Raw genomic sequence first — 23,704 nt, 5'->3', positions numbered from 1 at the left:
TCGGAGCACTAGATTTTAAACTACAGCCGTTCGCAGCGCGCTGGTTCTTCCGCGTATGAAGCTAACACAAAACTTTAAACGCAATTATTTCGGAACTAAGTATCTCAAAAACTATTCGTCCGATTTTCATAATTTTTTTTAATTGTTTTTGTTTACATTCTTATGTACTTGAACGGTTCCTTTTTCATCCAAGATTTTTATTCTTTGCCATAAATTTAGGTTTAAATTTTGAACACCACAAAACTCAAATTTTTGGTTAACATGTTTTTTGCAAGAAAAAAAATTTATTGGGAAGCCGATCCGTTCAAGTATATCACAGCGGTTGGGCTTGGAGAGCGTTCACCGCAAACCTCAGTCAAAAAAACACACTTCGGAGGATGCGCCATAACTCAGCCAACCTTCAATATTTTTTTGAATTCAACTTTGTTTTCGAACTTCGATAGTTATCAACGAGCTGTCTTTTGCTTTTTTAAATAAAATTTGCAAAAAACGCTTTAAAAAATTACGAACTTAGCTCACTTTTTCGCCACAACTTTGTATATAACCCCTTAAGGTACGCGATTATTTGAATAAATCATATTTTTTCCTGCATATAGGAAGGTTTTTCCCAAAAAAACAGTATTTTCAGATATTACCAGAAAAACTAATTACGAACAATCGAAAAAAATATTTAAAAAAAATCGGTTGATTAGTTTTTCGGTTACGATGATCTTGACAGACGAGGCGCATTGTAAAAAATTTGGGAAAGTATTCTCAGGGAATTCTACTTTCAGATAAAGTTATAAATCTTTTTTCAATTTTTTTGAAAAAATAAAAGGGTATGTAGCCCCTTAGGGCAACATTTACCAATGAGAAAATTACGTCAGGATAGTAGAAACATTTAACAGTAGTTAACACATTTTTGTTATAAATACTTAGCGTGTATTGACGGTATTCACAACCAAGGATGCAAAATGCCTACCTTTTCTGCGGCTGTAATTTTGTCTGCCTACATTCTCATTTCTCTTTCAACGCAGCTGTCGCTCGCTAATGCAGAACGCCCAGCGCTGTACGGCGGTCTGTAAGCAAAGCAGTAACTTGACAAACAATACTGCCCCCAGTACAGCCACCAGACGCGAGCGGTATAGCTTCTCTTTCCTAATTTTACACTTTTCAATATTTTTAATCACGAACGACGACAATGAATGCGGTTCGTTTACGCCACGGCCGGCATTACCGCTTTCGTGTGCGGGACTCTCACTTTGACTATGCAGAGAAAAGTGTACAAAGCGAGAGAACAAACTTTACTAAGCCACACTCTCACCGAGCAGTCGGAGTACAGCAGCAAAACAAAAATGTATTCTACTGCTGTACGGGAAAATGTACTCGATTTAGCTACCGTTCTGGCAAGAGCTGTTGTGATGCGTCGCTGTAGCGGGTTTGTTATTTTCAGCCTAAGGGACCATTCATAAACTACGTAACGCTTTTAGGGGGGAGGGGGTACAACAAGTTGTGACATGTTGTGACATAGGGGGAGGGGGAGTTAGCTAGATCGTTACGTAACATGTTTTCAACGAAGAAAATTTTTTTCTAGGAATTTGTTACGTAACAGGGGAGGGGGGGGATGAAGAAATTTGTGACAATTTGTTACGTGGGGGGAGGGGGGAGTCAATTTAGGGCAATTTTTGCGTTACGTAATTTATGAATGGTCCCTAATTAAGATACATTTTAGGTTTTGTCCTATGTTTGTACGGCGCTATACGCAGGCGCGCCGTCGCCGAAAGGTACCAAGAGTGTGACACCGCCAACGCCGCCGGTGACTGTCAAACATTTAGATTGTTTTGTACCGTTATGCGTTATCTTCCAGTGAACAAAATTTTAATCAAAGCAATATAATGATTAAGAGTTTGGATACCATACCTAACCATGGGGTTGGGTGGGGTGAATGACAATAAGTTCCTGTAGCGGTATAAAGTGATAGAATTATCCACGATTTCAATTGACTATTCAGCAGACAAATGGATCATTTCTTTCCGAGCAAATTATTTTATTTTTTCATAAAACTGAAACAAAACTTTTATTTCTTTAAAATAATAATAACTCTTTATAAATAGGTTCGTGACTACGGTGCTAAAATTTTACTAAAACAACACTAAATTATATACACTCCGTAAATAAAAAGATAAAAACAAGTATACATTGGTTTAAAATAGAGAGAGAGAGTTAAAAGTAGTTCACATTAGAAGACCGGAGATCCTTACATAAAATCAATAAATAATAATAGTTTTAAGAAACAACACTCTAATAAAATCATTCAAAATTTAAACTATAATTGTTACCACACGTAGGGAATACGAACTAAAAACAAATGCATCCTTTCACAAAAATCGTTCAAAGGTGAAATCTGTCCGTGTGTCTTGTGTAAACATTGGAAATCTCATCATAACTGTGCGCTCCACTATCAGATTTCTGATTCCCTTTCGGAGTGTTGATTGAGTATGTGTAAGTACGTGTTTGTAATTTATTTGTACACTGTCATCTGGCACCATCGGTTGATACTGGCTGTGAGGTTACTTATGCTGTAGGCTGAGATAGTTTCTATGCAAAATCAAATTCGATTAGGTAAGAAAACATATTTAATTAATTTTGAATACTGGCAAATTTATCCCTTACTGACTACAATGAAACTGATTGCAACTTGGTAAAGTTTATATTTTCAAAGATGATTCCTTTTTCCTCTTTAAAGGACACAACTCGTGAAGTATTTTCAGTTTCCATATGATATACAACTAACCTTACAGCTCTAAAAAGTTTTTCCAAAAATATATAGTTGAAGCACGAGAATGGAGCTGTGTCGCAACGATTTTCTGCTTTTCCATATAAATGCGAGGATTACTTCTTCTCTTTCGGTGTATCCTAATTTGTCGAGAGTCGATTCTGGCACTTACTGTGTTGTGATTTTATTATTCCTTGAATACTTCATCTAACACTACCTACACACTAGATCTAGAGCAAGTGTTATTATCAATCACATTTCAAAAAGAGTAGTATGAGTACAGGATTTACCACTAAAATGAGGCGCGGTAGGTTTACTATCACCCGGAAAGTGCTTTCGTCCGTACGAAGGTGAGATCCAGCGGGACGGGTCTTGGGGGGCTCGTCTCTACGGATGACAGCACTCCGGAGTCGGGAATTTCGGCCAGAAGTGGAGATGTAGAGCCCAACCGTTGCGGGGATCCGGACGAACTGGACGATTTGGATTTCATCGATAGGTCGATTGGTTCATGCTGCTCGTGTATATGCTTGCTGGATGCTATCAATGCCAGCGAAACCGGTGGGATCGCGAAAGGCATCGGGAAATAGGATGTGGTTTCTGGCCGAAAGCCAGCCGATGGAGGTGGGTAAGGAGATATCCGATCCAGCAGCGGTCGGAAACTGTCGGCTGTTGTGGCTACTGTAGAGGAAGATGACGACGACGGCGTTCGGCTGACCTTTGGACTGATCTTAGTAAGGGTCACCTCGGGAACTTCTATCTTGGGTGACTTCACATGGTTACTCCTCACAAAGGGATCTTTGAAACCAGGACTCTCTTCGGGATCTGCGGAGGATGCACCCGAATCGCTAGGTGAGCAGGGTCTCTTCAGCTCCTTCTTCATCGTTACGTTGTTGTTATTATTGTTGCAGAGATTTGAAAGAAAGTTCGCAGGAAGAAATCCATTCGGTAGTAGCACAGGAGAATTGATATTCCTACTTCCATTGTTGTTGCTGCTGCTGTTGTTATTGTTGTTGCTACTGCTGGTATCGTTATTATTGCTGGCGAGATTGTTGTTGTTATTGTTCTTATGGGCTTGCTGCTCCTGCAGCAAACAATGAATTTTGAACCAGTTCGACCGCCGACCGTATCGAGAACCGCTTTTGGACATTCCAACCACCAGACATTTGCGGAGTCGGCACGCCTTGCAAGCGGTGCGATTCTTTTTGTTGATGACACATTCGCCGTTGTTTTTACATTCCGAAATTGATGACAAATTGTTGTATGTGCGACCAAAGAATGACTGCAAGTAAAAACAAGAGAGAAAAGAAGAAAGTTAGCACATTTTCTTTGTACTTGAGGTGCCGGCTATGGATGGGCACGAATCGAGAGTAATGTCACACAATTTAATGCTTATTCATAAATGCAAGCCGTGAGATGAGCTTCGCCGAGGCCAGCGCGAAAAGAAAAAAAATACGCTTCAAGGAGTGTCTGCCAATTTCGGGGTGAAACCAGTTCTACAAGTCAATTATCGTGCCTGCATATGGAATGGACGGAAATTGAACGCTATGTTCCAGATGAGCAGCGTGAAATTTCCGAAGATGTCTCAATAACGAGGTCACCGCTCTGAGAGACTTCACGAAGCGCTGATCGAAGCGTTATTTATAGTTGGGAATGTGGTGAAAGAGGTTCTGTAGAATCGTTGGATTCGAGTTATTTATTTTAATTATTTGAAGTAACAACTACCTGTCTTTGTAATTAATGAATATCATACCATCACTCGACCTTCCCAAAGATTGTGCCATTTCACACTCAACAGAGGAATTTGCCGACTCATCGCGCGCTTACCACACACGATGAATCCGGTCACTGTGTGAAGAATGGAATAATCATTACAAGTGTAATCTCTGTTATCTCAAAGGTCAACTAACCAATCAAAACACTTTTACTTCCTACCGCGTTCAATAGACTTCAGCTGCCAGCAGAGTTCTAGGCAATAACTTCATTATCACGCTAGTGATAATAAAAGCAGAAAATCAATTTGGCTTTACATCAACCCAGCCAAGATCGTTGGTAAAATGATCAATCATTCCGCAGTATCATACTCTGCCCGTCTATCGGAAAACCCCATCACTTCGAATACGTGCGAATGAAGCAACAATACTCCACATCAGATCCTTGCTAATAATATGCCTTTTAAGCGCACTGCCAACCCAGCAACGATAGGGAAAAAGAATCGATCGTATTGGCCACTTCGTCAACAAAGCGCGAATAGACTTCTAACCTGGCACACTGATTGGCAGGTGGTGGCCACCACCCAAGGTACGATGGCATCCAAGAGGCCACCGTACCCGCAGTAGCTGCATTTGATCTCGAATGCGATGTTGCGAAATCATTCAATCTTGCCTCGTGGGAGCCCCTCTGTGATATGAGATGCATAAAAGCTGCAGGAGATTTGTTTTGTATATCCGTAGGAGGCAGCAACATCATCATCAACAGTTGCGAAACGACGAGGGTGTAATTAATTTTCGCCTTTTTGATGTGGGAGCCACTCACTACCGGGCTGATTATGGGGATTTGAAAATAAAAGATTAATGAAGTTACCATTAATCAAACAGTTTTAATTTCTTACGAGGTCAATATGTACTCTGCTCAATTGTCTGGCGGTCGCGTCGTTATCTGTATCGTTATCGATATAGATCGATATCGTTATCTATATACATGCGTCAACCAGGACTTCGATAGACACCGGCGACATCCGGAGAGTTGAAGCTGAGTCAAACCACGTCAAGCGGGCCTCGGAATTTCCACAAAATCACTGATTTTCATGAAACATGTTTTTTGTGTAGGGTACATTGAGTGTAAATTTTGGTGTAAATATTTTGTTAAAATTGCTTTTTTGTTGAAATTATAGGCTTTTATTTTTGAAAACAATAAAATTGCAGGTATTTTTTTCAATCTATTTTTTCTCAAAAACTACTCCAGATAATTGAATGAAATTTTGCACACTTATAGAATGATACTTAAACTGTCAAATAAATATATATTTACGGAATATTTGTTTTAATAGCAGTATTTTACGTACATTTTAAATAAACAATTTAAAATATTTTCATGATCTCGGCACTACAATAAATTAAAAAATATGTCAAATGACGCGGAAAAAATTCACCTTCAATAATCTATAAAGATATTTGTGTCCTTTTGTTCCTCTCCAGACATATTAAGATGTAGTAATTGTGCAAATTTTGGTACCGATCGGTTGCGTCGGTACCCTCCAAAAATTTCAAAGTTTATAAATTATTTATAAATTTTATAAATTATTTATAAAGGAAATAAATTCATAAAAATCACCTCATCAATCAATTCATGAGAACACTATATATTTCTAAAGGTATTCTTCTACTGAATACATTCGTGGAACATTGTAAGTTTGTGAATATTCGCTGAGAAAAGTTATTAACCAAAGAAGCCGCATGACTTCAAAACAAGTGGATTTTATTATTAATCATAGCAACCTTGTTTGAATAGCTCCATCGTTATACAAAATGTGAACTAGGCTTACCAGCCACCGCTCCCGTATTGCAGATACAATATTTCCCGTATTGCAGATTTAATATTTACACCAAAATTTACACTCAATATCCCCTATACAAAAAATATGTTTCATGAAAATCGATTTTTTCAATTGATCGTAATTAATTTTTCTCGTACCTTAACGATTTCTTTTTATGCATAAACTTTTGTTTTGTGAATTTTTAATTCAAATTTTAGAGACTAAAACAGCGATTTTTTAGGAAAAACGTTCCCGAATGCAGGAACAAATTATTAGTTATTCAACTAATCGTTAAGGTACGAGGAAAACTCATATACTTATAGAATTTTTTGAGTTTTGGGATTTTAGTTGATTTATTGGACTTCAATCGTGATCACCACAATCCTGATCGAAAGGAACGCAGTGCTCTATGAAAAACCACGCTTAGCCAATCTGTCATAATGTTGCAAATTTGCATAACGAAGGGCTGAAGGGGTAAACAAGTTGTTTAAAATATCAGCCCTGGGTTATGCCACGTTTTATGCAGGTTAAGTATACCTGATGCAAGTGGTGCCAAATTCACCACGTTCAGTAAAATTCAAAAATTCTTTCAGACTACAGAATTGCTAAAATTGGTTTAATGAGCTAAACTTATCAATCAAATTCTGTTTTAAAAATTGTCCTTGCGTTTAAACCAAAATGGGAGGCTTATTACTACTGCAAATAGCAAATACAAGTACTAGTTACACAAAAAACTTGCTGGCAACCTTAGAGCGGCGTTGTGCGGCATGTACGTTTCGGTGAATGTTTCCAAAAATAAAAAAGGGTTTCGGCGAAAAGGCCATAACTCCGCCAATTTTAGACCTTTTATTCAAAACGACATATCTACAATGAGTGACTCTCTTTGTTTACTTTCGCTTCTGTTAATAATTCGGTCGCTTCAACATTTATCCCTCAACTCTTTACATAATATGCTAGTGAAAACTACCGTCTTTGATCTGTACTGTAAAATAAGTGAAAAGTGCTATAGTGACGCCATAAATATCAAAAGAGAAAGTAAACAAAGAGAGTCACTCATTGTAGATACGTCTTTTTGAAAAAACGCTCAAGAATTATCAACATTTTTTTATATACTTATGCTTGTTTATTTCACTGAAAAATATACTACCCAAATAATAGAAGTTTGATGTAATCAAATCATTGCTTTATGTCTTTACGTAAATTCAAAATTTCGTGACATTTTTCACACAAAAAGTATGTAACCCCTTAAAATAATAAAAACATTTAATAAAAAAGAAAACTGTGACAGGGAACGAAGGAATTAATCAAATGCATAAAAAGAGACGAGTATATAAGCGGCCGAAAACAAAAGTTGCAAGGACAGATCATGTTTCGCTGAACCTGCTTTAAATATATTAGAATGTAAAAATCGGAGTAAAAATTAAAACAAGAAAATCGGAGTTAATCGCTCACTTATAAGAATCTTCTAAAAACCCGTTCAGTAGCACAAAAACAAAAAATATATCCGATTGTAATAAAGCAATTTTTTAATCCTGAATCAAATAGATCAAATAAACCAAATACATATAATAAATAAAACGGATGAAACAAATAAAATAAATGAAAAACATAAAATAAATGAAATAAACAAAATGTATAAAGTAAACAAAATACATAAAATATATCAAATAAATAAAATAAATCAAAAAATAAAACACATAATTAAACAAAACAAATAAAAAAATAAAATTTAAAAAGTGATGAAATAAATTTATTAAGTAAAATGAACAAATAAAACTAAAATAAACTTTAAAACATATATTCAATAAATTTAACAAAATTTAAAAAAAAAATTACAAAACATATTTGATTTATATTAAAGTTAATTTGAAACAAAAATATAAAAAACAATTAAAATATTTTTTTTTTATTTTTTTTATTAGTAGGGTAATTTAAGGAGAGATGCCGCACATTTCTAAAAAATCGATCCTGCATCAAAGTAAACCAAAAATCAAAGTAAACCAAAAATTTACAAAAATGAAATTTTAATGCGGTCCTGAAATTTTTTCGACGCTCTGTTATGTAACTGGACGCACATAATCATTAATAAAATTATCGTGAGTTATTAATAAGGATTATTTTACATCTTCAGTGTTAATATGAAGAGATGGCTTTTTGGTCACGGTTTTCATACGACAATATCTATATTTCGTCTAATACCAACGTTTCGAAGGTCTACTGGTAATTCATTACTCAGTCTGCTTGGGATGTGCGCGGGGTTCTTCTGTTGTAGATTTGCGTTCTGTGTTTCCAGTTTAAATGTCCAAAATAACTTGACTAAGATAATACTGTTACCGTTTTTTGCCCTGAAGATGAGGCGTAGACCTTCGAAACGTTGGTATTAGACGAAATATAGATATTGTTATATGAAAACCGTGACCAAAAAGCCATCTCTTCATATTAAAAAACAAAGTGGTCGTCCTTCCTACCATCGAATCTTCAGTGTTGCAATTCTTCGAAAGACAATCTAAAAAAAAGTGACCCCATATATGAGATATAGAGAGTGCGGCATCTCTCCTGACGCGGCATCTCTCCCGAAATTACCCTATACCAGGCAACGGTTAATCTATTGTTGAACGAACCATATTGAAAATGGTTTTTCAACGTTTGATTCAATGGTTGGCATATGGTACACATTTATGCGGGACAGCAGGACTATAAAAGCCTAGCTCACAGCAGTTCAGGCACGTTCTTACAACAACAACCTCTGATGATTTGTGGGCATGTAGGGTCTATTAGATCAGAGTGTAAGTGATCTTACAGGAAACATAGCAAAACACGATTTTTAAATGGAGACACCTGTAAAACATGTCAAAATCAAGTCATAATTGACGAAAAATTTTAAATTCACACCTAGAATAAAAATCTGAGCTGAAACATGCATATTTCAAAACTTTTTCAAAATGTGGAGAGGTCTAATATGCACGCAGACATTGTCTCAAACGGTTCCCAGTTCAAGAGGTAATACACTCCTCCGCCGAGGGTTTTGCGTTTGCCAAGATCAATGGTAAGTTCTATTGTAGCTGCTACGCTCCACAAAGGTGGCCCATAGAACAGTTCAATCAGATGATCGACAGGTACTCATAGCGGGAGACTTTAACGCTTGGGCAGTAGTGTGGGGTAGCCGCTGTACAAATAGCAGGGGCCAAGCGCTAATGGAGGCGCTTGCGAAACTCGATACTGTGTTAGCCAATAATGGCTCCGCTAGCACATTCAGTAGAAACGGGGTGAAGGCATGGATTGACGTAACATTTGCTAGCCCGAGTCTGGTTCCAGGCATGGAAAGGAGGGTAGACGAAGGCTACACCCTTAGCGATCATTTAGCAATTCGCTTTAGGATCAACTATGGTATGCAGCATCCGAGGGCGGGAGATCCTTGTCAGGTACGCGGGTGGAAGTCCAATCACTTCGACAGCGAAGCTTTCACCGCGGCCCTGGGACTGGAGGCCAACATCGATAGTCTAATCGGGGATGCGCTGGTAGCCGTCCTACAACGCGCGTGCAACGCCACTATGCCGAGGAAAACCCTGCCAAGAAACGGCAGATGCCCGGTATACTGGTGGAGTGCCGAGATTGCAGCTCTACGATCAGCCTGCCTCAGAGCTAGACGTAGGATGCAAAGAGCCCGCACCGAGGATGCAAGAGAGAACCGCCGTGAAGTGTTTCGAGCTGCGAAATTGGCCCTTAACAAGGCCATTAAACGCAGCAAGAGAGCGTGTTTCAAAAACCTGTGTGAGAGTGCCAACGCGAATCCGTGGGGTGACGCCTACAGAATCGTGATGGCCAAGACCATAGGGGGCTCTTCACCCCCAGAACGGTCTCCGGACCGGTTGGCGACGATTATCGAAGCACTCCGCCGTCTCGAGCCACAAGCCCCTGGCCACCTGCACTACGAGACAGTGCGGGCACGGGCGACATGGTGACTCCGGTGACGAACGAAGAACTACTCGCAGTGGCTAATTCCCTAGCAACGAACAAAGCTCCAGGGCCGAATGGAGTTCCAAACTGCGCTCTCAAGGCTGCGATCATAGCGAACCCGAACATGTTCAGGCGAGCTATGCAGAGATGCATGAGTGCCGATTCCCCAATAGATGGAAAAGGCAGAAATTGGTGTTGTTGCCGAGGCCGGGAAGCCGCCAGGCGACCCATCGGCGAACAGACCAATCTGTCTGATCGACACGACTGGCAAATTGCTTGAGAGGATTATCCTCAACAGGCTAACCCCGTCCGCAGAAGTTACGGACGGCCTGTCAAGCAACCAGTTTGGCTTTCGGAAGGGTAAGCCCACGGTGGATGCTATCAACTAAGTGATAAATATTGCCGTAATAGTGATCCAACGAAAAAAGCGAGGCATTCGATACTGTACGTTAGTGACACTTGACGTGAAGAACGCATTCAACAGCGCAAGCTGGGATGCCATCGCGCTCTCGTTACACCGGCTTAGCCTACCGGTGAGTCTGTACCGGATCCTGAAAAGCTACTTCCAAAACCGCGTACTGCTATACGAGACTGATGCCGGTCAGAAAAGGGTTCCGATTACCGCCGGAGTACAGCCAGCGGTTCGTTCCTAGGCCCGGTGCTATGGAACCTCATGTATGACGGGGTTCTGAGATTGAAGTTCCCTCCTGGGGTCAAGATCGTCGGCTTTGCCGATGGCGTAACCTTGGAGGTCTATGGGGAGTCAATCCCTGAGGTAGAACTAACCGCAGAACACGCGATCAGCACGGTGGAGGAATGGATGAGCGCGAGAGGCCTGGAGCTCGCTCAGAATAAGACGGAGGTAGTTATCGTCAACAACCGCAAGTCGGCACAACATGCAGTTATCCATGTGGGAGAAGTCGTGATCACCTCACAGTAGAGTCTAAAGTCTTTCGGAGTCATTATAGACGACAAGCTGACCTTCGGCAGCCACATCGACTACATGCACAGAGCGTCGACTGCTGTTGCGTCACTATCGAGGATGATGTCCAACAGCTCAAAGGTGTGCGCCAATAGACGTAGGTTACTGGCAGGCGTTGCCGTATCTATCCTCAGGTACGGCGGCCCGTCATGGTCAAGAGCACTGAGGGTAACCAGTTACCTACAGAAACTGGAGAGCACCTACCGCGTGATGTGCCTCAGAGTGATATCTGCCTACCACACGGTATCACACGATGCATCCTGCGTGATAGCGAGCATGATGCCAGTCAGGCTGGTCATTCGGGAAGATGAGGAGTGCTTTGAGCTACTTGGAAATAGGGGAGCCCGCGAGCGCACCAGGGTGACCTCGGTCGCCAGATGGCAGCGTGAGTGGGACAACTCCTCGAAAGGTAGGTGGACTCACCGGCTGATACCTAGCATATCGAGCTGGGTGGGAAGACCCCATGGGGAAGTTCACTTCCACCTGACACAATTCCTGTCAGGCCATGGCTGCTTCCGACAGTACCTCCACAGGTTCGGGCACGCGGAGGTCCCCGCCTGCCCTGACTGCCCAGGTGTAGACGAAACTGCCGAACACAAACTGTTCGTATGTCCTCGTTTCAACGTCGAAAGAGCAATGCTCGACGTCCGCGGCTGGGACACAACCCTTGATACCCTTATTCAGCGGATGTGTTAATCGATGGAGAAGTAGAACGCAGTCTCGACTGCAACCACCCAGATTGCCTGTAGGCTACAGGTAATTTGGCGCACCGAGAAACAGACGACGGGCACGACTAACTAGTGATTGGTTAGTTGGAGCGAAAAAGGCCGAGCGCAGAAAAGTGAGTGAATCGTCTGTTCATGCTGAGGCAGGTTTGGCGCAGCGACTGGCAACCGCGTAAGGGGTAAACCCAGCCACCCCGAATCAAGGCAGAAGAGCGAGTGTATAGGCGTATATGTGGACTGCCTCATGCCAAGATGGGAGGATCGTAGCGAAATATGTTGGGACTTAGCTATCGATGCCTCGTGGCGTGGCAGAGGAGCGAAACGGTGAGCATCCAAGTCAGTCTCACACGGTATGTTAAGGGTGAGCACAAAAGTCAGCCTCACATGGTATGTTAGAGGTGAGCACAAAAGTCAGCCTCACAAGGTATGAAAACGGTGAGCACCCAAGTAAGCCTCACATGGTATGTCAGAAGTGGGGCCTAAGAAAAATATCCCACATAGGATGCCAGGGGGAGCGACAGGAGTTTAATAGAGTGGTACGATTGAGAGTGAACCGGGTGATAGGGTGAGCATCCAAGTCAGCCTCACATGGTATGTTAGAGGCTAGCACAAAAGTAAGCCTAGCAAGGAACGAAAAAGGTGAGCACAAAAGTAAGCCTCATGTGGAGTGTCGGAGAGTGAATCAAGGTGTGACAGAGAGAGCACCCAAGTAAGCCTCATACAGGACGTACGAACGCGTGAGCGATAGTGAATGAGTACATCAAGTACAGCCATCCCCCCAGAAATAATACCGAGAGGTAATCCCTGGGGGGAACAATGGCTGAGCCCAATGGATTTTAGTCGGTATTAATGGCGGCGTCCCCATGAGAGCCCGACACACTCCCAGTACACCCAGTGTGGTAGCTTGGCATCTACTAATAGCACGTGTACTGGGCTAGTACGTAAATGTATTGTCCATTGTAAAAAAAAAAGAAAAAAAGACATTGTCCCAATTGATCGAGCTAAATTGATTGGTATATCCAAGTCTCTCTCCGGGCCTCTGAAACAGTTTTCAAAGTTTAACATTAAATAGCTTTCACTCCGAATTTTAGTTACGAAATTGTCAAAAGGAGGTTCAGTTCATTTCCGAGGCGTAAATGTGTGGAATATTATGTTTGGTTAGCTGATTTGCTCAATTATGTGTCACGCAACCAGGCCTGCATGGCACATTTGTTTATTTATCTAAAAATATGAACATTTTCCATTTGCGTCCACACCAGTTGAATATTCAAGGCTACGAAATATTTCTGGAAAAATGCAATCACACCAAAAAATATTTGTATTGTACGGTGTACACAAAGAGGTTTATATTTTTTGTACCAATATGGAATATTTCATGTTGCGTCTTCTGATCCAACCTTCGGTTTATAATACCTACTTCAAGTCCATCGCCGATAGTCATGTTCACCAGACAATACCACCCAAAATTGGACCGGAACACCTGCCTCTTTTAAACGCAGAAAAGAGCCGAGACCATTCAAATCGGATCATGAAACATCATATTCAAATTTAATGCAAACCGCGTCTAATCGGTTCCATTTCGGTCGTCAACCGACCGATACCGGAGGAGCATGACGAGTTCAATCTCCGGTTGATCTAATTGCGCCCGCAGTTTCACCCATTGGTCCACTTGAGAATTTGAAATTTCACGATTCCGAAACCGGTTGACAGATTGAAGTGACGAGTGAGCATTTGAGGAAAAAATATCTAGAGATAATAGAAACACAATAATGAGTAAGTTTGCGACTTACCTGTACGAAAGTAAGTGACGACCCGAAATTAGCTTTAAATCACGACAGTTTGAAGACCACACCTGACTCGGTTTAGGACCGCTATTTAGCGCACTTACATAAGGGGTGGAGTGGAGATAAACGCATATAGGATTGTTTATATATGAATAATACTTAAGTTTTTCTCGGCTTCGTATAAAACGCTAGAATGATCCTCACTGCAGATCCATTTAATAACGCCCTATCCAAAATTGAAAACTCTACCAAATTATAAAAAGCTTTTGGTTGGGATATTATCAAAGTAAATAACTATGCATTTTACACCACATTTCTGCCATCTGTAGACAAGTTTATTGCCGAAAGTAAGTACCACAGTTAGGTGACGATTTGTATATTTGCACCAGCAGCAGTCAAACTTTACGACCCAACTGGAAAACCATCAACCAATCAGAGTGCAAAGGGTCCGTCAATTGGACAAGGAAATATCAGCTAATTAGAATGCTTAAAATCGCTGTTAAAATAATTGACATCGTGATGCGAGCGTGTAATAAAAAACGCGCCATCCAATCGCTCGCTCCACGGAACGTCTTGATCCAGATATTAAGATGAAATGGTAACAATTTCCCACCTGCCTGTGTGTGTATCCAACGGGCACTCATAAAGGTAGTGACCATAATTATACGGCAGTCATCTGCTGACAAGCTGTACGATTTTCAAACGAAATGTTATTTTCGCCGACTTTGGGCCACTGCCGGATGGTTCGTCAAGTTGCGAACGAATGCCTAAAGCCTCGCGGGTACGCAAATTGCTGTTTCGCAGATTGCGAGCAAATTCATTAGCATTATTAGGAGTTCAGACTAGATGGGTAGTAAAAATTCTACGTTCGAGTTCGTGTATCGTCAATAAATGAAGCATGAATGTGTCAATGCCGAAGGGTGCCAAGTTATGGGATTTGTTGAAATTTCAGCACCGATCATAAAGTATGCTGAGAAGGAGGACCACGTTTCGTGCCCTCGGAGATGACAGGCTCCAACGAAACATGCGAAATAAAAAAAAAACACCAGCTACGATCGCAGTGCTGATTGCATCTAACGATCTCGACCTTCGCATTCACCAAGTTCAGGGCGCAGATCCTGTTACATTCTGTTCAAACATCTCTCACTCACGGAACTGTAGATCAAAATTTTCTCAAGGCCACCAAGCAATCAATTCCGCGGCGATGCTTTTTTTTTCTCGTGCCACTCGATTTTCAGCCATGTGCTAGTAACATTTACTCCAAACAGCACATCCCCTTTGCCGCAAGCGCCGCCACCTCCACCATCGTCATCGTAATCATCGCGAACATCAGCAGCAGCAGCAGCTGGAGTACCGCCATTAGTCGAGATTGTCTTTGCAAATATCAAGCCATAATCATCACAGCAAGTGACTACAAATAACTTGATAATAATTTATCTGTTTTGCTGCCGTTGTCGTGTGAAGGCAATTGAAAGTGTAACGATACTGACTAAACCTGAAATATGATTCCATCCGCAGTAATCGAGAGATGTCTCCGGTAAGGTCACAATCAGCTTGACTGAAAGACATCTGTTAGCATAACTGGGGTTTTAGGATAGATGGACCTAGGACCCACTTGTTTCCCATCATATTTCATCAGTAAGGTTTGCAGTGTGCGGAACGTGATTCGTAAAAACGCAGCATGCGAAAAAATGTGTAAACGACAGCAATTTCATGCTGGATGATCTTTTAAGAGCTGTGGAGCCTGGTGCCACGAGACTGACTGCCGCTATCAAAGGCATTCAAATTAGTACGATTGGAGGAATTTGCTCACGCGGTTGTTGCTACCACTTATGATTTATATTGATCTTTTTATATGATGAGTATTGTTTAAGCGAGGACTCAAGAATTGACTCGATTAGAATATTCCCCGTAATATTCGCAGATATGTGTCTTGGAAGACAAAAGGAAAGTGAACAAAAAAGGTATGGAAATGTAAAATGTATTGTGCTATCAATACAATTACATCACAAAACAGTAAACAGCTTGGATTCCACACTCGCAAGGAATAATAGACCTCACCGATAAAACCCATAGCTCTTTAGCCCATTTTGTTAGAAAAAATAATATATCCTTAAGTTTTAGCTCCATGTAAATAGTTTCGTTTATGAACGGGGAACAGAAAATACGGATTCGCAACTGCATTACTGCAGGGCAGTTACATGTCAAATGATATGAAGTTCAGTAATCGGTTTCAATAAGATCACACGGTATTCACACACAATCTCAAACAGAGGAGTGTGATGCGCGGTTTCGTGAGGAAATGTGCGAAATGAAAAAGCAAATCGGTGATATTCAGCAAGTTTTAACCGAAATATCTCATTCGCGCGCTGGTTTATCTGCAAGAGAGAACTCTCTGTTGTATCGTCTCCTCTGTCATCAACTAGGTTGATTCAAGATGCCCGGAATGTTTCTAACTACACTCGTTCTTCTACTGCAAGCACCTCACAATGTTGGTTGTTTTTCACAAGAGTGAAAAATACTGTGACCGAGAAAGATATCTCCGACATGGTTACTGATTCTCTCGGACCTACCGCAGCGTTTGTGAAAAAATTGGTGCCTGAATGGAAGGAAACGTCTATGATGCCCTTCATCTCGTTCAAAGTGGGAATCGATGCTTCACTAAAACAAATCGCATTATGCTCATCAACCTGGCCGCGGGGAATTTGTTTCCGGGAGTTCCACGATGAATTTGGAGTTTGGGAGCTGAATGTCGAGCGTTAAACAAATATGACCATGCAAGTTGGAACTACTAATTTCGTTATCAATTGTGAGATTTGTATTATATTATTTGTTGTATGTCGAATGTTCTTAGGTTAAGAAGTAATCTGTATGCGCAAGTCGCAAAGATGAATTCAAATTAAAAAAAAATAATACTGCGTATAATGTAGTAGTAACGAAAAATTTATTGTTTCGAACCAAAATGCAAAAAACTAACGCTTATGGATTTTGCAAATAACGAATCTACTTCCGTTTTGTTTCTGAAGATCTCGCACATTCAACAAGGTGTATTTGATAAAAGTTGGTTGAAGAATAATGCATGAGAGCATGATGAAATTTGATATGAAAGACAAAGTGCACTAGGACCTCAACTTGTCATATTCTGACTAAGATCGCAAAAGTTCCGTTCGATTCCTAATTTTTTTACATTATAAAAACTGCAAAAATGTAATTTATTTATTTGTTGTACCGTCACCAACAAACTCCTTGGCCCCTTGGCCCTTGGCTTAATCTAATTACATTTTAGAATAGCCAATATTTTCGCTTTTATCGAATCCCTCGTCAGGTTGAAGTCAAAAGCCGTCGCCACACTGTTAAAAACACGCTGAAGTCCGGTACCAGTGCTCTAGCGCCCATAGTTGGTTCTGCTGAACGTGACTCGCAGAAGAGAGTTATTGCGTAGAGCTCGAACGCGAGCTTGAAGATCCAGGCGTCCGAGGATTGTGGGGCAATCCACCCTGGCAGACAGTAAGACCGAGACGAACAGGGCTCGAGAGCAATCCTCCGGATGCTTAGAGTATCGAGCTGTATTAGCTGTATTAACGGTTTTCGTAGCTCGGCAGCTGAAATCTGTTTTGCCAAACAAAATGTCGGAGTGCAAAGCGTATGAACCAGCGTTAGACGGCCTCGATTATGTCAACGCCATTCTGGTAGTAGCAGTTCCAAACAGCAGAACAATATTCCAGTTGAGCGAACCAGCGCGCAATGGAGTGATTTTAAACAGTATACGTCTCTAAAGTTTTTCGCTATTCGGAGAATGAACACGAACTGTCTTCATGCCTTATCCACGATGCATGAAGTATGTGGTTTGAACATAAGTCTTGAATCCAAGATGACTCCAAGATCCTTGACGTGAGAGTGTCTTGGAATGCTCGAGTCGAAAAAATAGTAGTTAAATTAAATCGGATGGCGTTTCCGTGTGAACGTAACGATTGAGCCTTTACTAGAGTTTAAAACCATTCTACTTATGTCACACCAGTCTCCAATTCACTCTGAAGAAATTTAGCATCGGTTTAATCCCGTATTTATCGAAACATTTTCATGTCGTTGGCGATAGAAAGGCGAGGTCCTTGTAATTTGATGTAGACGTCATTAAAATAGAGGAGGAATATCACTGGACCGAGATGACTTCCTTGTGGGATGCCGGTTGTAGCGAATAATGGTGCAGATAGACAGTCCTTAATGCTGATTTGGAGTTGCCTTCCATCAAGGTAGGAACGAAATCAGCGCAGAAGTTGTCCATGAATGCCGAGTTTGTCCAGCTTCGCTATTGCGATATCATGGTTGATTTTGTCAAAGGCCGCAGATAGATCCATGTAAATAGCATCGGTTTGCAATCCGTCGGTGAATCCATCCATTACTTATCTTGTGAACGAGAGCATGTTTGGTGTTTTCGATCGTTTAGGCATGAAACCGAATTGGTCATCTGCAATGTAGTGAAAGAAAATAGGATCTAAACACGAGATTCCCCGATAATTGTCAATGTTCGATTTGTTTCCTTTTTTATGAACTGGAAACATGTGCGCTGCTTTCCAGCAGGAAAGGAATGTACCAGTAGTGAGTGATAGCTCGAAGACTCGCCGAAGTGGTTCAAGAAGCCCGCTGATGCAATTTTTGACAAAAATCGAGGGAACGCCATCTGGGCCCAGGGAACTAGGGTTGACGCTCCCTTATTCATCTCAGCCCCTCTATTCATCTCATTTCCTGATTACTAAATTTTAAACATTTATTATACAACACGAGTTTATAGAATCAACTTTTTCAATAACGAAGAAAAATCTTTGGAACTTAATTTATATTTTACCATTTATCACTTTCCTAAAATAGGTACAGCGATTTTATAATAATTTGAAAAGAAAGCACTCATTATTTTTTCCGATTTCTTACCTTGAAATTAGCAATGAGACAATTTTCTTCATCGCTACTAGCTAAATCTTCGCAATACACACCGACATATTTCACTTAATTGTACAACAATTTGAAATTTTCCTCACTTCTACTGTTCCACAGAACGATTCTTCACTAAATTCCGAATAAAACACTCACTTCAGAAATTTAAAATAGTTTCTTTATGATATGAAAACTATGAGATGAATTTCTTCTAAATTTTTTATTTGATTTTTCCTAAATTCATCTCAAATACTAATTACACACACTATAAAGCACGAACAATGTTGCCAAAGCGATATATGCGATTGTTGATTTCCGACAAATACTTCAAACAGCATGTCGATAATTGACATAGTAATATGCATCCCAATTTTAATTAATCATAACGACTAATCGCATAGAGAATTTTGATTGGCAAATTTAACTTATTAAGCCAAATTTATCAAATGTTGCATGAAATGGAAATCTATTACAATGTTTATCATTTTCCATGTTGGTTTGTTTGGCCGCACTGATTTCGGCCGGTTTACGTTCTCCCTCTATAATAGTCTGTTTTATTGTGGTGTGATGTTGGTCAACCGTTCCAATATGAGACCCGTGTAGGACGGTTTTCAAGCACTTGTTTGTGATTTCTCAGTGGGTGGAATTGGGCGTTTCCCCGTGCAATGATATTCATGAAAGCGCCTATTATAAAAAGTTTTAGATTGCAAGTCGCAATTTTAAACTTTTCAACAAATGAAAGTGATAGTTTAGGGGAATGTGGTTACTGATAGTGAGCTGTTTTGTTTTCTAGGATTCAAGTCAGAGCAAGCTGCTTTCTTTGTTTACGTAATTTACAGAGTGTATGTAAGGAGAGTGACGACAACTATGAAATAAGGAACAATGATTATCCGCCAGTGTCAATCTAATCTAACAAACGACCTCTCTAATCCATCTATTATTAGGTATTTTTCCGTGTATGATAGTTGACATTCGATTTACACAAATACACACTCATAATCCATATAAAAAATGAGAGTTTCGTAGTTCGTGATTTATTATTGTGCGGCGAAAGCTTAATTGATATGATTAATCGACCAAGATAATCGACTAAGATTAATAATCGATTAAATAGTAAGTCCTAGTTTTCCAACCAAAAAAGGTAGCTCGATCTATTTGGATATTTTGGAGCGCTTGTAATTTTTTGTCGGCGATTTTCATATTTAGCGTTAGCACATACATGTAGGAATATGGAAGGAAAATATGTGCGTAGGGGAGAGGGGGTAACAATGAAACACATTTTTTATACGATTTAATTTTGATGATAATACATTTTATTTGTGTAGCCAAAAGTAATACATAGTTTCACTCTGTTGTTAACTAATACATATATTTTTTCCAGCTGGTAAAACTCACGGGAAATAACTTTTTTTGGGTAATAAACAGTCGGTGGTAAAATGTACCAGTCAGCCCCATGGGTAGGAACTATGAAACACGACGTCGTCTACAGTGAAATATTCTACTTGCAAATTTCATTCCTTTGTTTTGACGAATAAAGATCCTAAAGCTTCCTATTAAAGTTATTTTGAAACGCAAATCGTTTGTTTACGCAAGATATCACTATATCATCGCGTAATATCGGACCACCATATATGCATATAAGATGCAATCTTGCAAGAATCGATAATTTCTACACAACTTGCCCAAATTGACAAACTTTCCATTTAATGAGTTGTATTTATTGTGGAAAATCGGAACCCATTCACATTTTAATATAGATCACAAAAACAAGAAATGTTCACTGTTCCCCATATATCATCGTTTCACAGTTACCCAATGGGTCTATTTATGAAGATTGTCAAATTACACAGAACCATGACAAGTTACCAAAACACTTTGTTCGCGGCAAATGTTGAGCATATAATTTGCTACAAATAACAGTAGAATAAACATTTATCTGGTGAACGGTAACTCATAAAAATGGAATAATGATTTTTATTGCTAATTTACTCTGACTGTTATAAAACAAACAAATATCCATTAAAAGAGATAGAGTTATCAGAAATCTTCCAAAATATAGTAACACGTGTAAAGAATTATAAACCATGAAATATGAGGGAATGAGACGATTATGTTCAAGCATTATGATTTTATTGCGATTGTTTCATAGTTCCTGCTGATCCACCGTTACCCTCTCTCCCCTACTTGAGATGAGCGAATGAATCACGAATCAATAAAAAATTGACTCTTCAGAAAGAGTGAATGAACCGCGACTCTTTTTTAAAAAACTGCGATTAACTGCAAAAGTAACTAATTATTATGAGCCCAATGAGATCCAACATGCACTGAATCAGTCGATTTGACACTTTGCCAAGATTATGTATCGAATGAAACGAAATGAATGACAAACATTGAACACTGTTTGTTTTCACGAAATAAAACATCCACAAAACAGCTGTTATATCCAACATAATGGTAAAATGTGTGTTTCAATCAACCCAATTTGAAGCAAAGCCCTCTCATGGTTTCCAAATTGGCACAGATGGCATTTGAAAAGATTTTTAAAAATCGCGTCTAAATGGGAAGACTCATCAAATCCAACGGTTGCAGTTATATTGGAGATTGTCAAATAATAACAGAACCTCCTCTCACACTCACATATGATCCAACTGTTTGATGGAAGGAAAGAAAATTAGTTTACCCTACTCTTTTCGAAATTATCCTAAAACGCCTATACTTGCCTTCAACGTCAGCATTCTTTCTAATAGTATTTGAGAAACATAAAACATAAGCGTCGATTTTAGTGAGTGAATCGGAAACGGTTCACTCATCAAACTGAATCGGTTTGCCCATCTGTAGTACGTACTGTACCATTAATCTTCAAATCACCAACAAATGAATGAAACAGATACATCGAGTGCATAATGATTGTTTTGATTTGACTTCTACCACATGGAGGGTCACAATACTCGTAATCAGAATTAAAAATATTCAAATTCATTGAATGAAAATTGATCATGTTTAGCCGCATTCATTTTCAATATTCAGTGACGCAACTGAAAACGTCAAATGAACAAACCGTCCATTCATCCATGCAGATTTTCATTCGTTTCCGATTATTACACGAAGCGAACGTGCAGCAACGAATCAAACACATCAAAGTAGGTCCTGGCACAATGTAAGCGATGATAATTATTATTTTATATGTTTTACCAGCATTTGAAAACATTTGCCTTGATAATTAGTGAAATGAATATTATTTACGATATTCAGCTGAATGAATAACATGCATTTTTTAATAATTTTTTTTTCTATTCACCTCAAGTCGCATGATGCTCATTTTCAGGCGTCAAAAAGAGCATCGATTATTTTTAACTCTGCTCGTAATTAGAAGAAGGAAGATGAAAAAACGAATAATTATCTAGGTAATGTATACGTAAATTATATTTTGCAAACATTGCAAATATGTCTTCATCTTTGTTAGCATTTTGAAAGTACTCCTTTTTCGACAGACATATATGCGAATTGAAATGATTCAATATCCAATACAGTGCGAAATCGCATACACTACTCGCATATCTCTTGTATTTAAACCCCTGCTTTGAGATCCTGCATAAGTAGCCGCTAAAATAAAGCTGTCGAGTAAATTCACAAGTATCTGCATTTCATGATGGATGTCACTTCACTTGGCTTTCATTGGATCACCAGTGTTATGACGAATTATTGATAAACCCTCGACAATTAGGCATAAAAGCCGGCTGTCAAATTTCACCTTAAGAGGAAATCGCTTTTGGCCAAGCGCAGCTTAGTTAACTTTTCAATTATATTTACTGTATATAAGCAAATAATTATATTTACAACAATTGAACGTTGTGGTTTTTAGTGTTTCCATATCTTTAGACGCAGAGTTCTTACAGAAAATTTACAATAATACTATAGATAGCAAAAAATTTCACCGTCACGCGGTTACGCAGTAAATTAATATTGAATGTTACTGTTTTTACCCTCCGCCGATTTTACATTGAAATTTGCTGTGAAAATGTTAAAATATTTTGCTTTTGTATTGTACCATAACGTTTGACTACTGTAACATATTGAAACATTACTGTGCTATTACTGCAAAAATCTTGGTTTTTTGTATATTTCTATTCCTCAATTTTGGCAGTTGACTTTAAGTCCCAATCTTAAATCAGTTGATAACTATGTCTCAAATTTAAATTCATTGAATGAAAATTGATCATATTTAGCCGCATTAATTTTCAATATCCAGTGACGCAACTGAAAACGTCAAACGATTATTGCACGAAGCGAACGTCCAGCAACGAATCAAACGCATCAAAGTAGGCCCTGGCACAATGTAAGCGATGATAACTATTACATTATATTCTTTACCAACACTTGAAAACATTTACCTAGATAATTAGTGAAATGAATATTATGGTACGATATTAAACTGAATGAATCACATGGATTTTTGAATGAATATTTTTTCTATTCTCCACGGGTCACATCAGGTTCATTTTCAGCCGTCGAAAAGGACTTCGATTATTTTTAACTCTACTCCTGCGGATCAGGGGTTCTATTCATAGATTTCGTTATTATCTTATTCGATGAATTAAAACGGTCTTTCTTTATTCAAACCATCACATTCATAGCACAATTTTTTCAAACGAGGTTGAGGTTATTTTTTAAGGAGTAAATTTCAAGAATGTCAAAGCGACGGATCAGCGTCTGGTACATTAATGACTTTGGATCTAAATCTAAAAAATTACAAGATTTCTCCACTCAGCGGAACTAAATATTGTATTAGGCCCTTTCGAAAATTATTCTGATAATTTTTACATATGTGTTAGTGGTTCAGTACACCCCATTGCATTTAGTCGGAATATAATTGGCTGGTTTCTGTCAGAAACCCTGCTCAAATCACACAACCGATCCCTACTTGGAATCGGTCGTTTCATTTGAGTTGGAATTTCGACGAAAGTCATTCGAAAATCCAATTCAAATTCCAGTTGAGTTTGACAGGGAGGTTTTTATTCTTTTTTTTACCTTCATTAATTG

The 23,704-nt window shown here is 39.4% G+C and overlaps 1 protein-coding gene across 1 annotated transcript in view; it reads right to left on the bottom strand.

The window, feature by feature from the left end:
- Nucleotides 1–2,764: 2,764 nt before the first annotated feature.
- LOC131694099 (protein embryonic gonad-like) overlaps nucleotides 2,765–23,704 on the bottom strand; it is a 366,208-nt gene continuing 345,268 nt past the window's right edge. The window contains exon 3 of the mRNA XM_058982483.1: nucleotides 2,765–4,034. Coding sequence (XP_058838466.1) covers nucleotides 3,075–4,034 — 960 coding nt within the window. The 3' untranslated portion in view covers nucleotides 2,765–3,074. The remainder of the gene's footprint in view (nucleotides 4,035–23,704) is intronic.

Source organism: Topomyia yanbarensis, chromosome 3, assembly GCF_030247195.1.
Source record: "Topomyia yanbarensis strain Yona2022 chromosome 3, ASM3024719v1, whole genome shotgun sequence".
In the NCBI taxonomy this organism is placed as follows: domain Eukaryota; kingdom Metazoa; phylum Arthropoda; class Insecta; order Diptera; family Culicidae; genus Topomyia; species Topomyia yanbarensis.
Note: the sequence above shows the minus strand (reverse complement) of the source record. Positions and strands in the feature narration are given on the sequence as shown.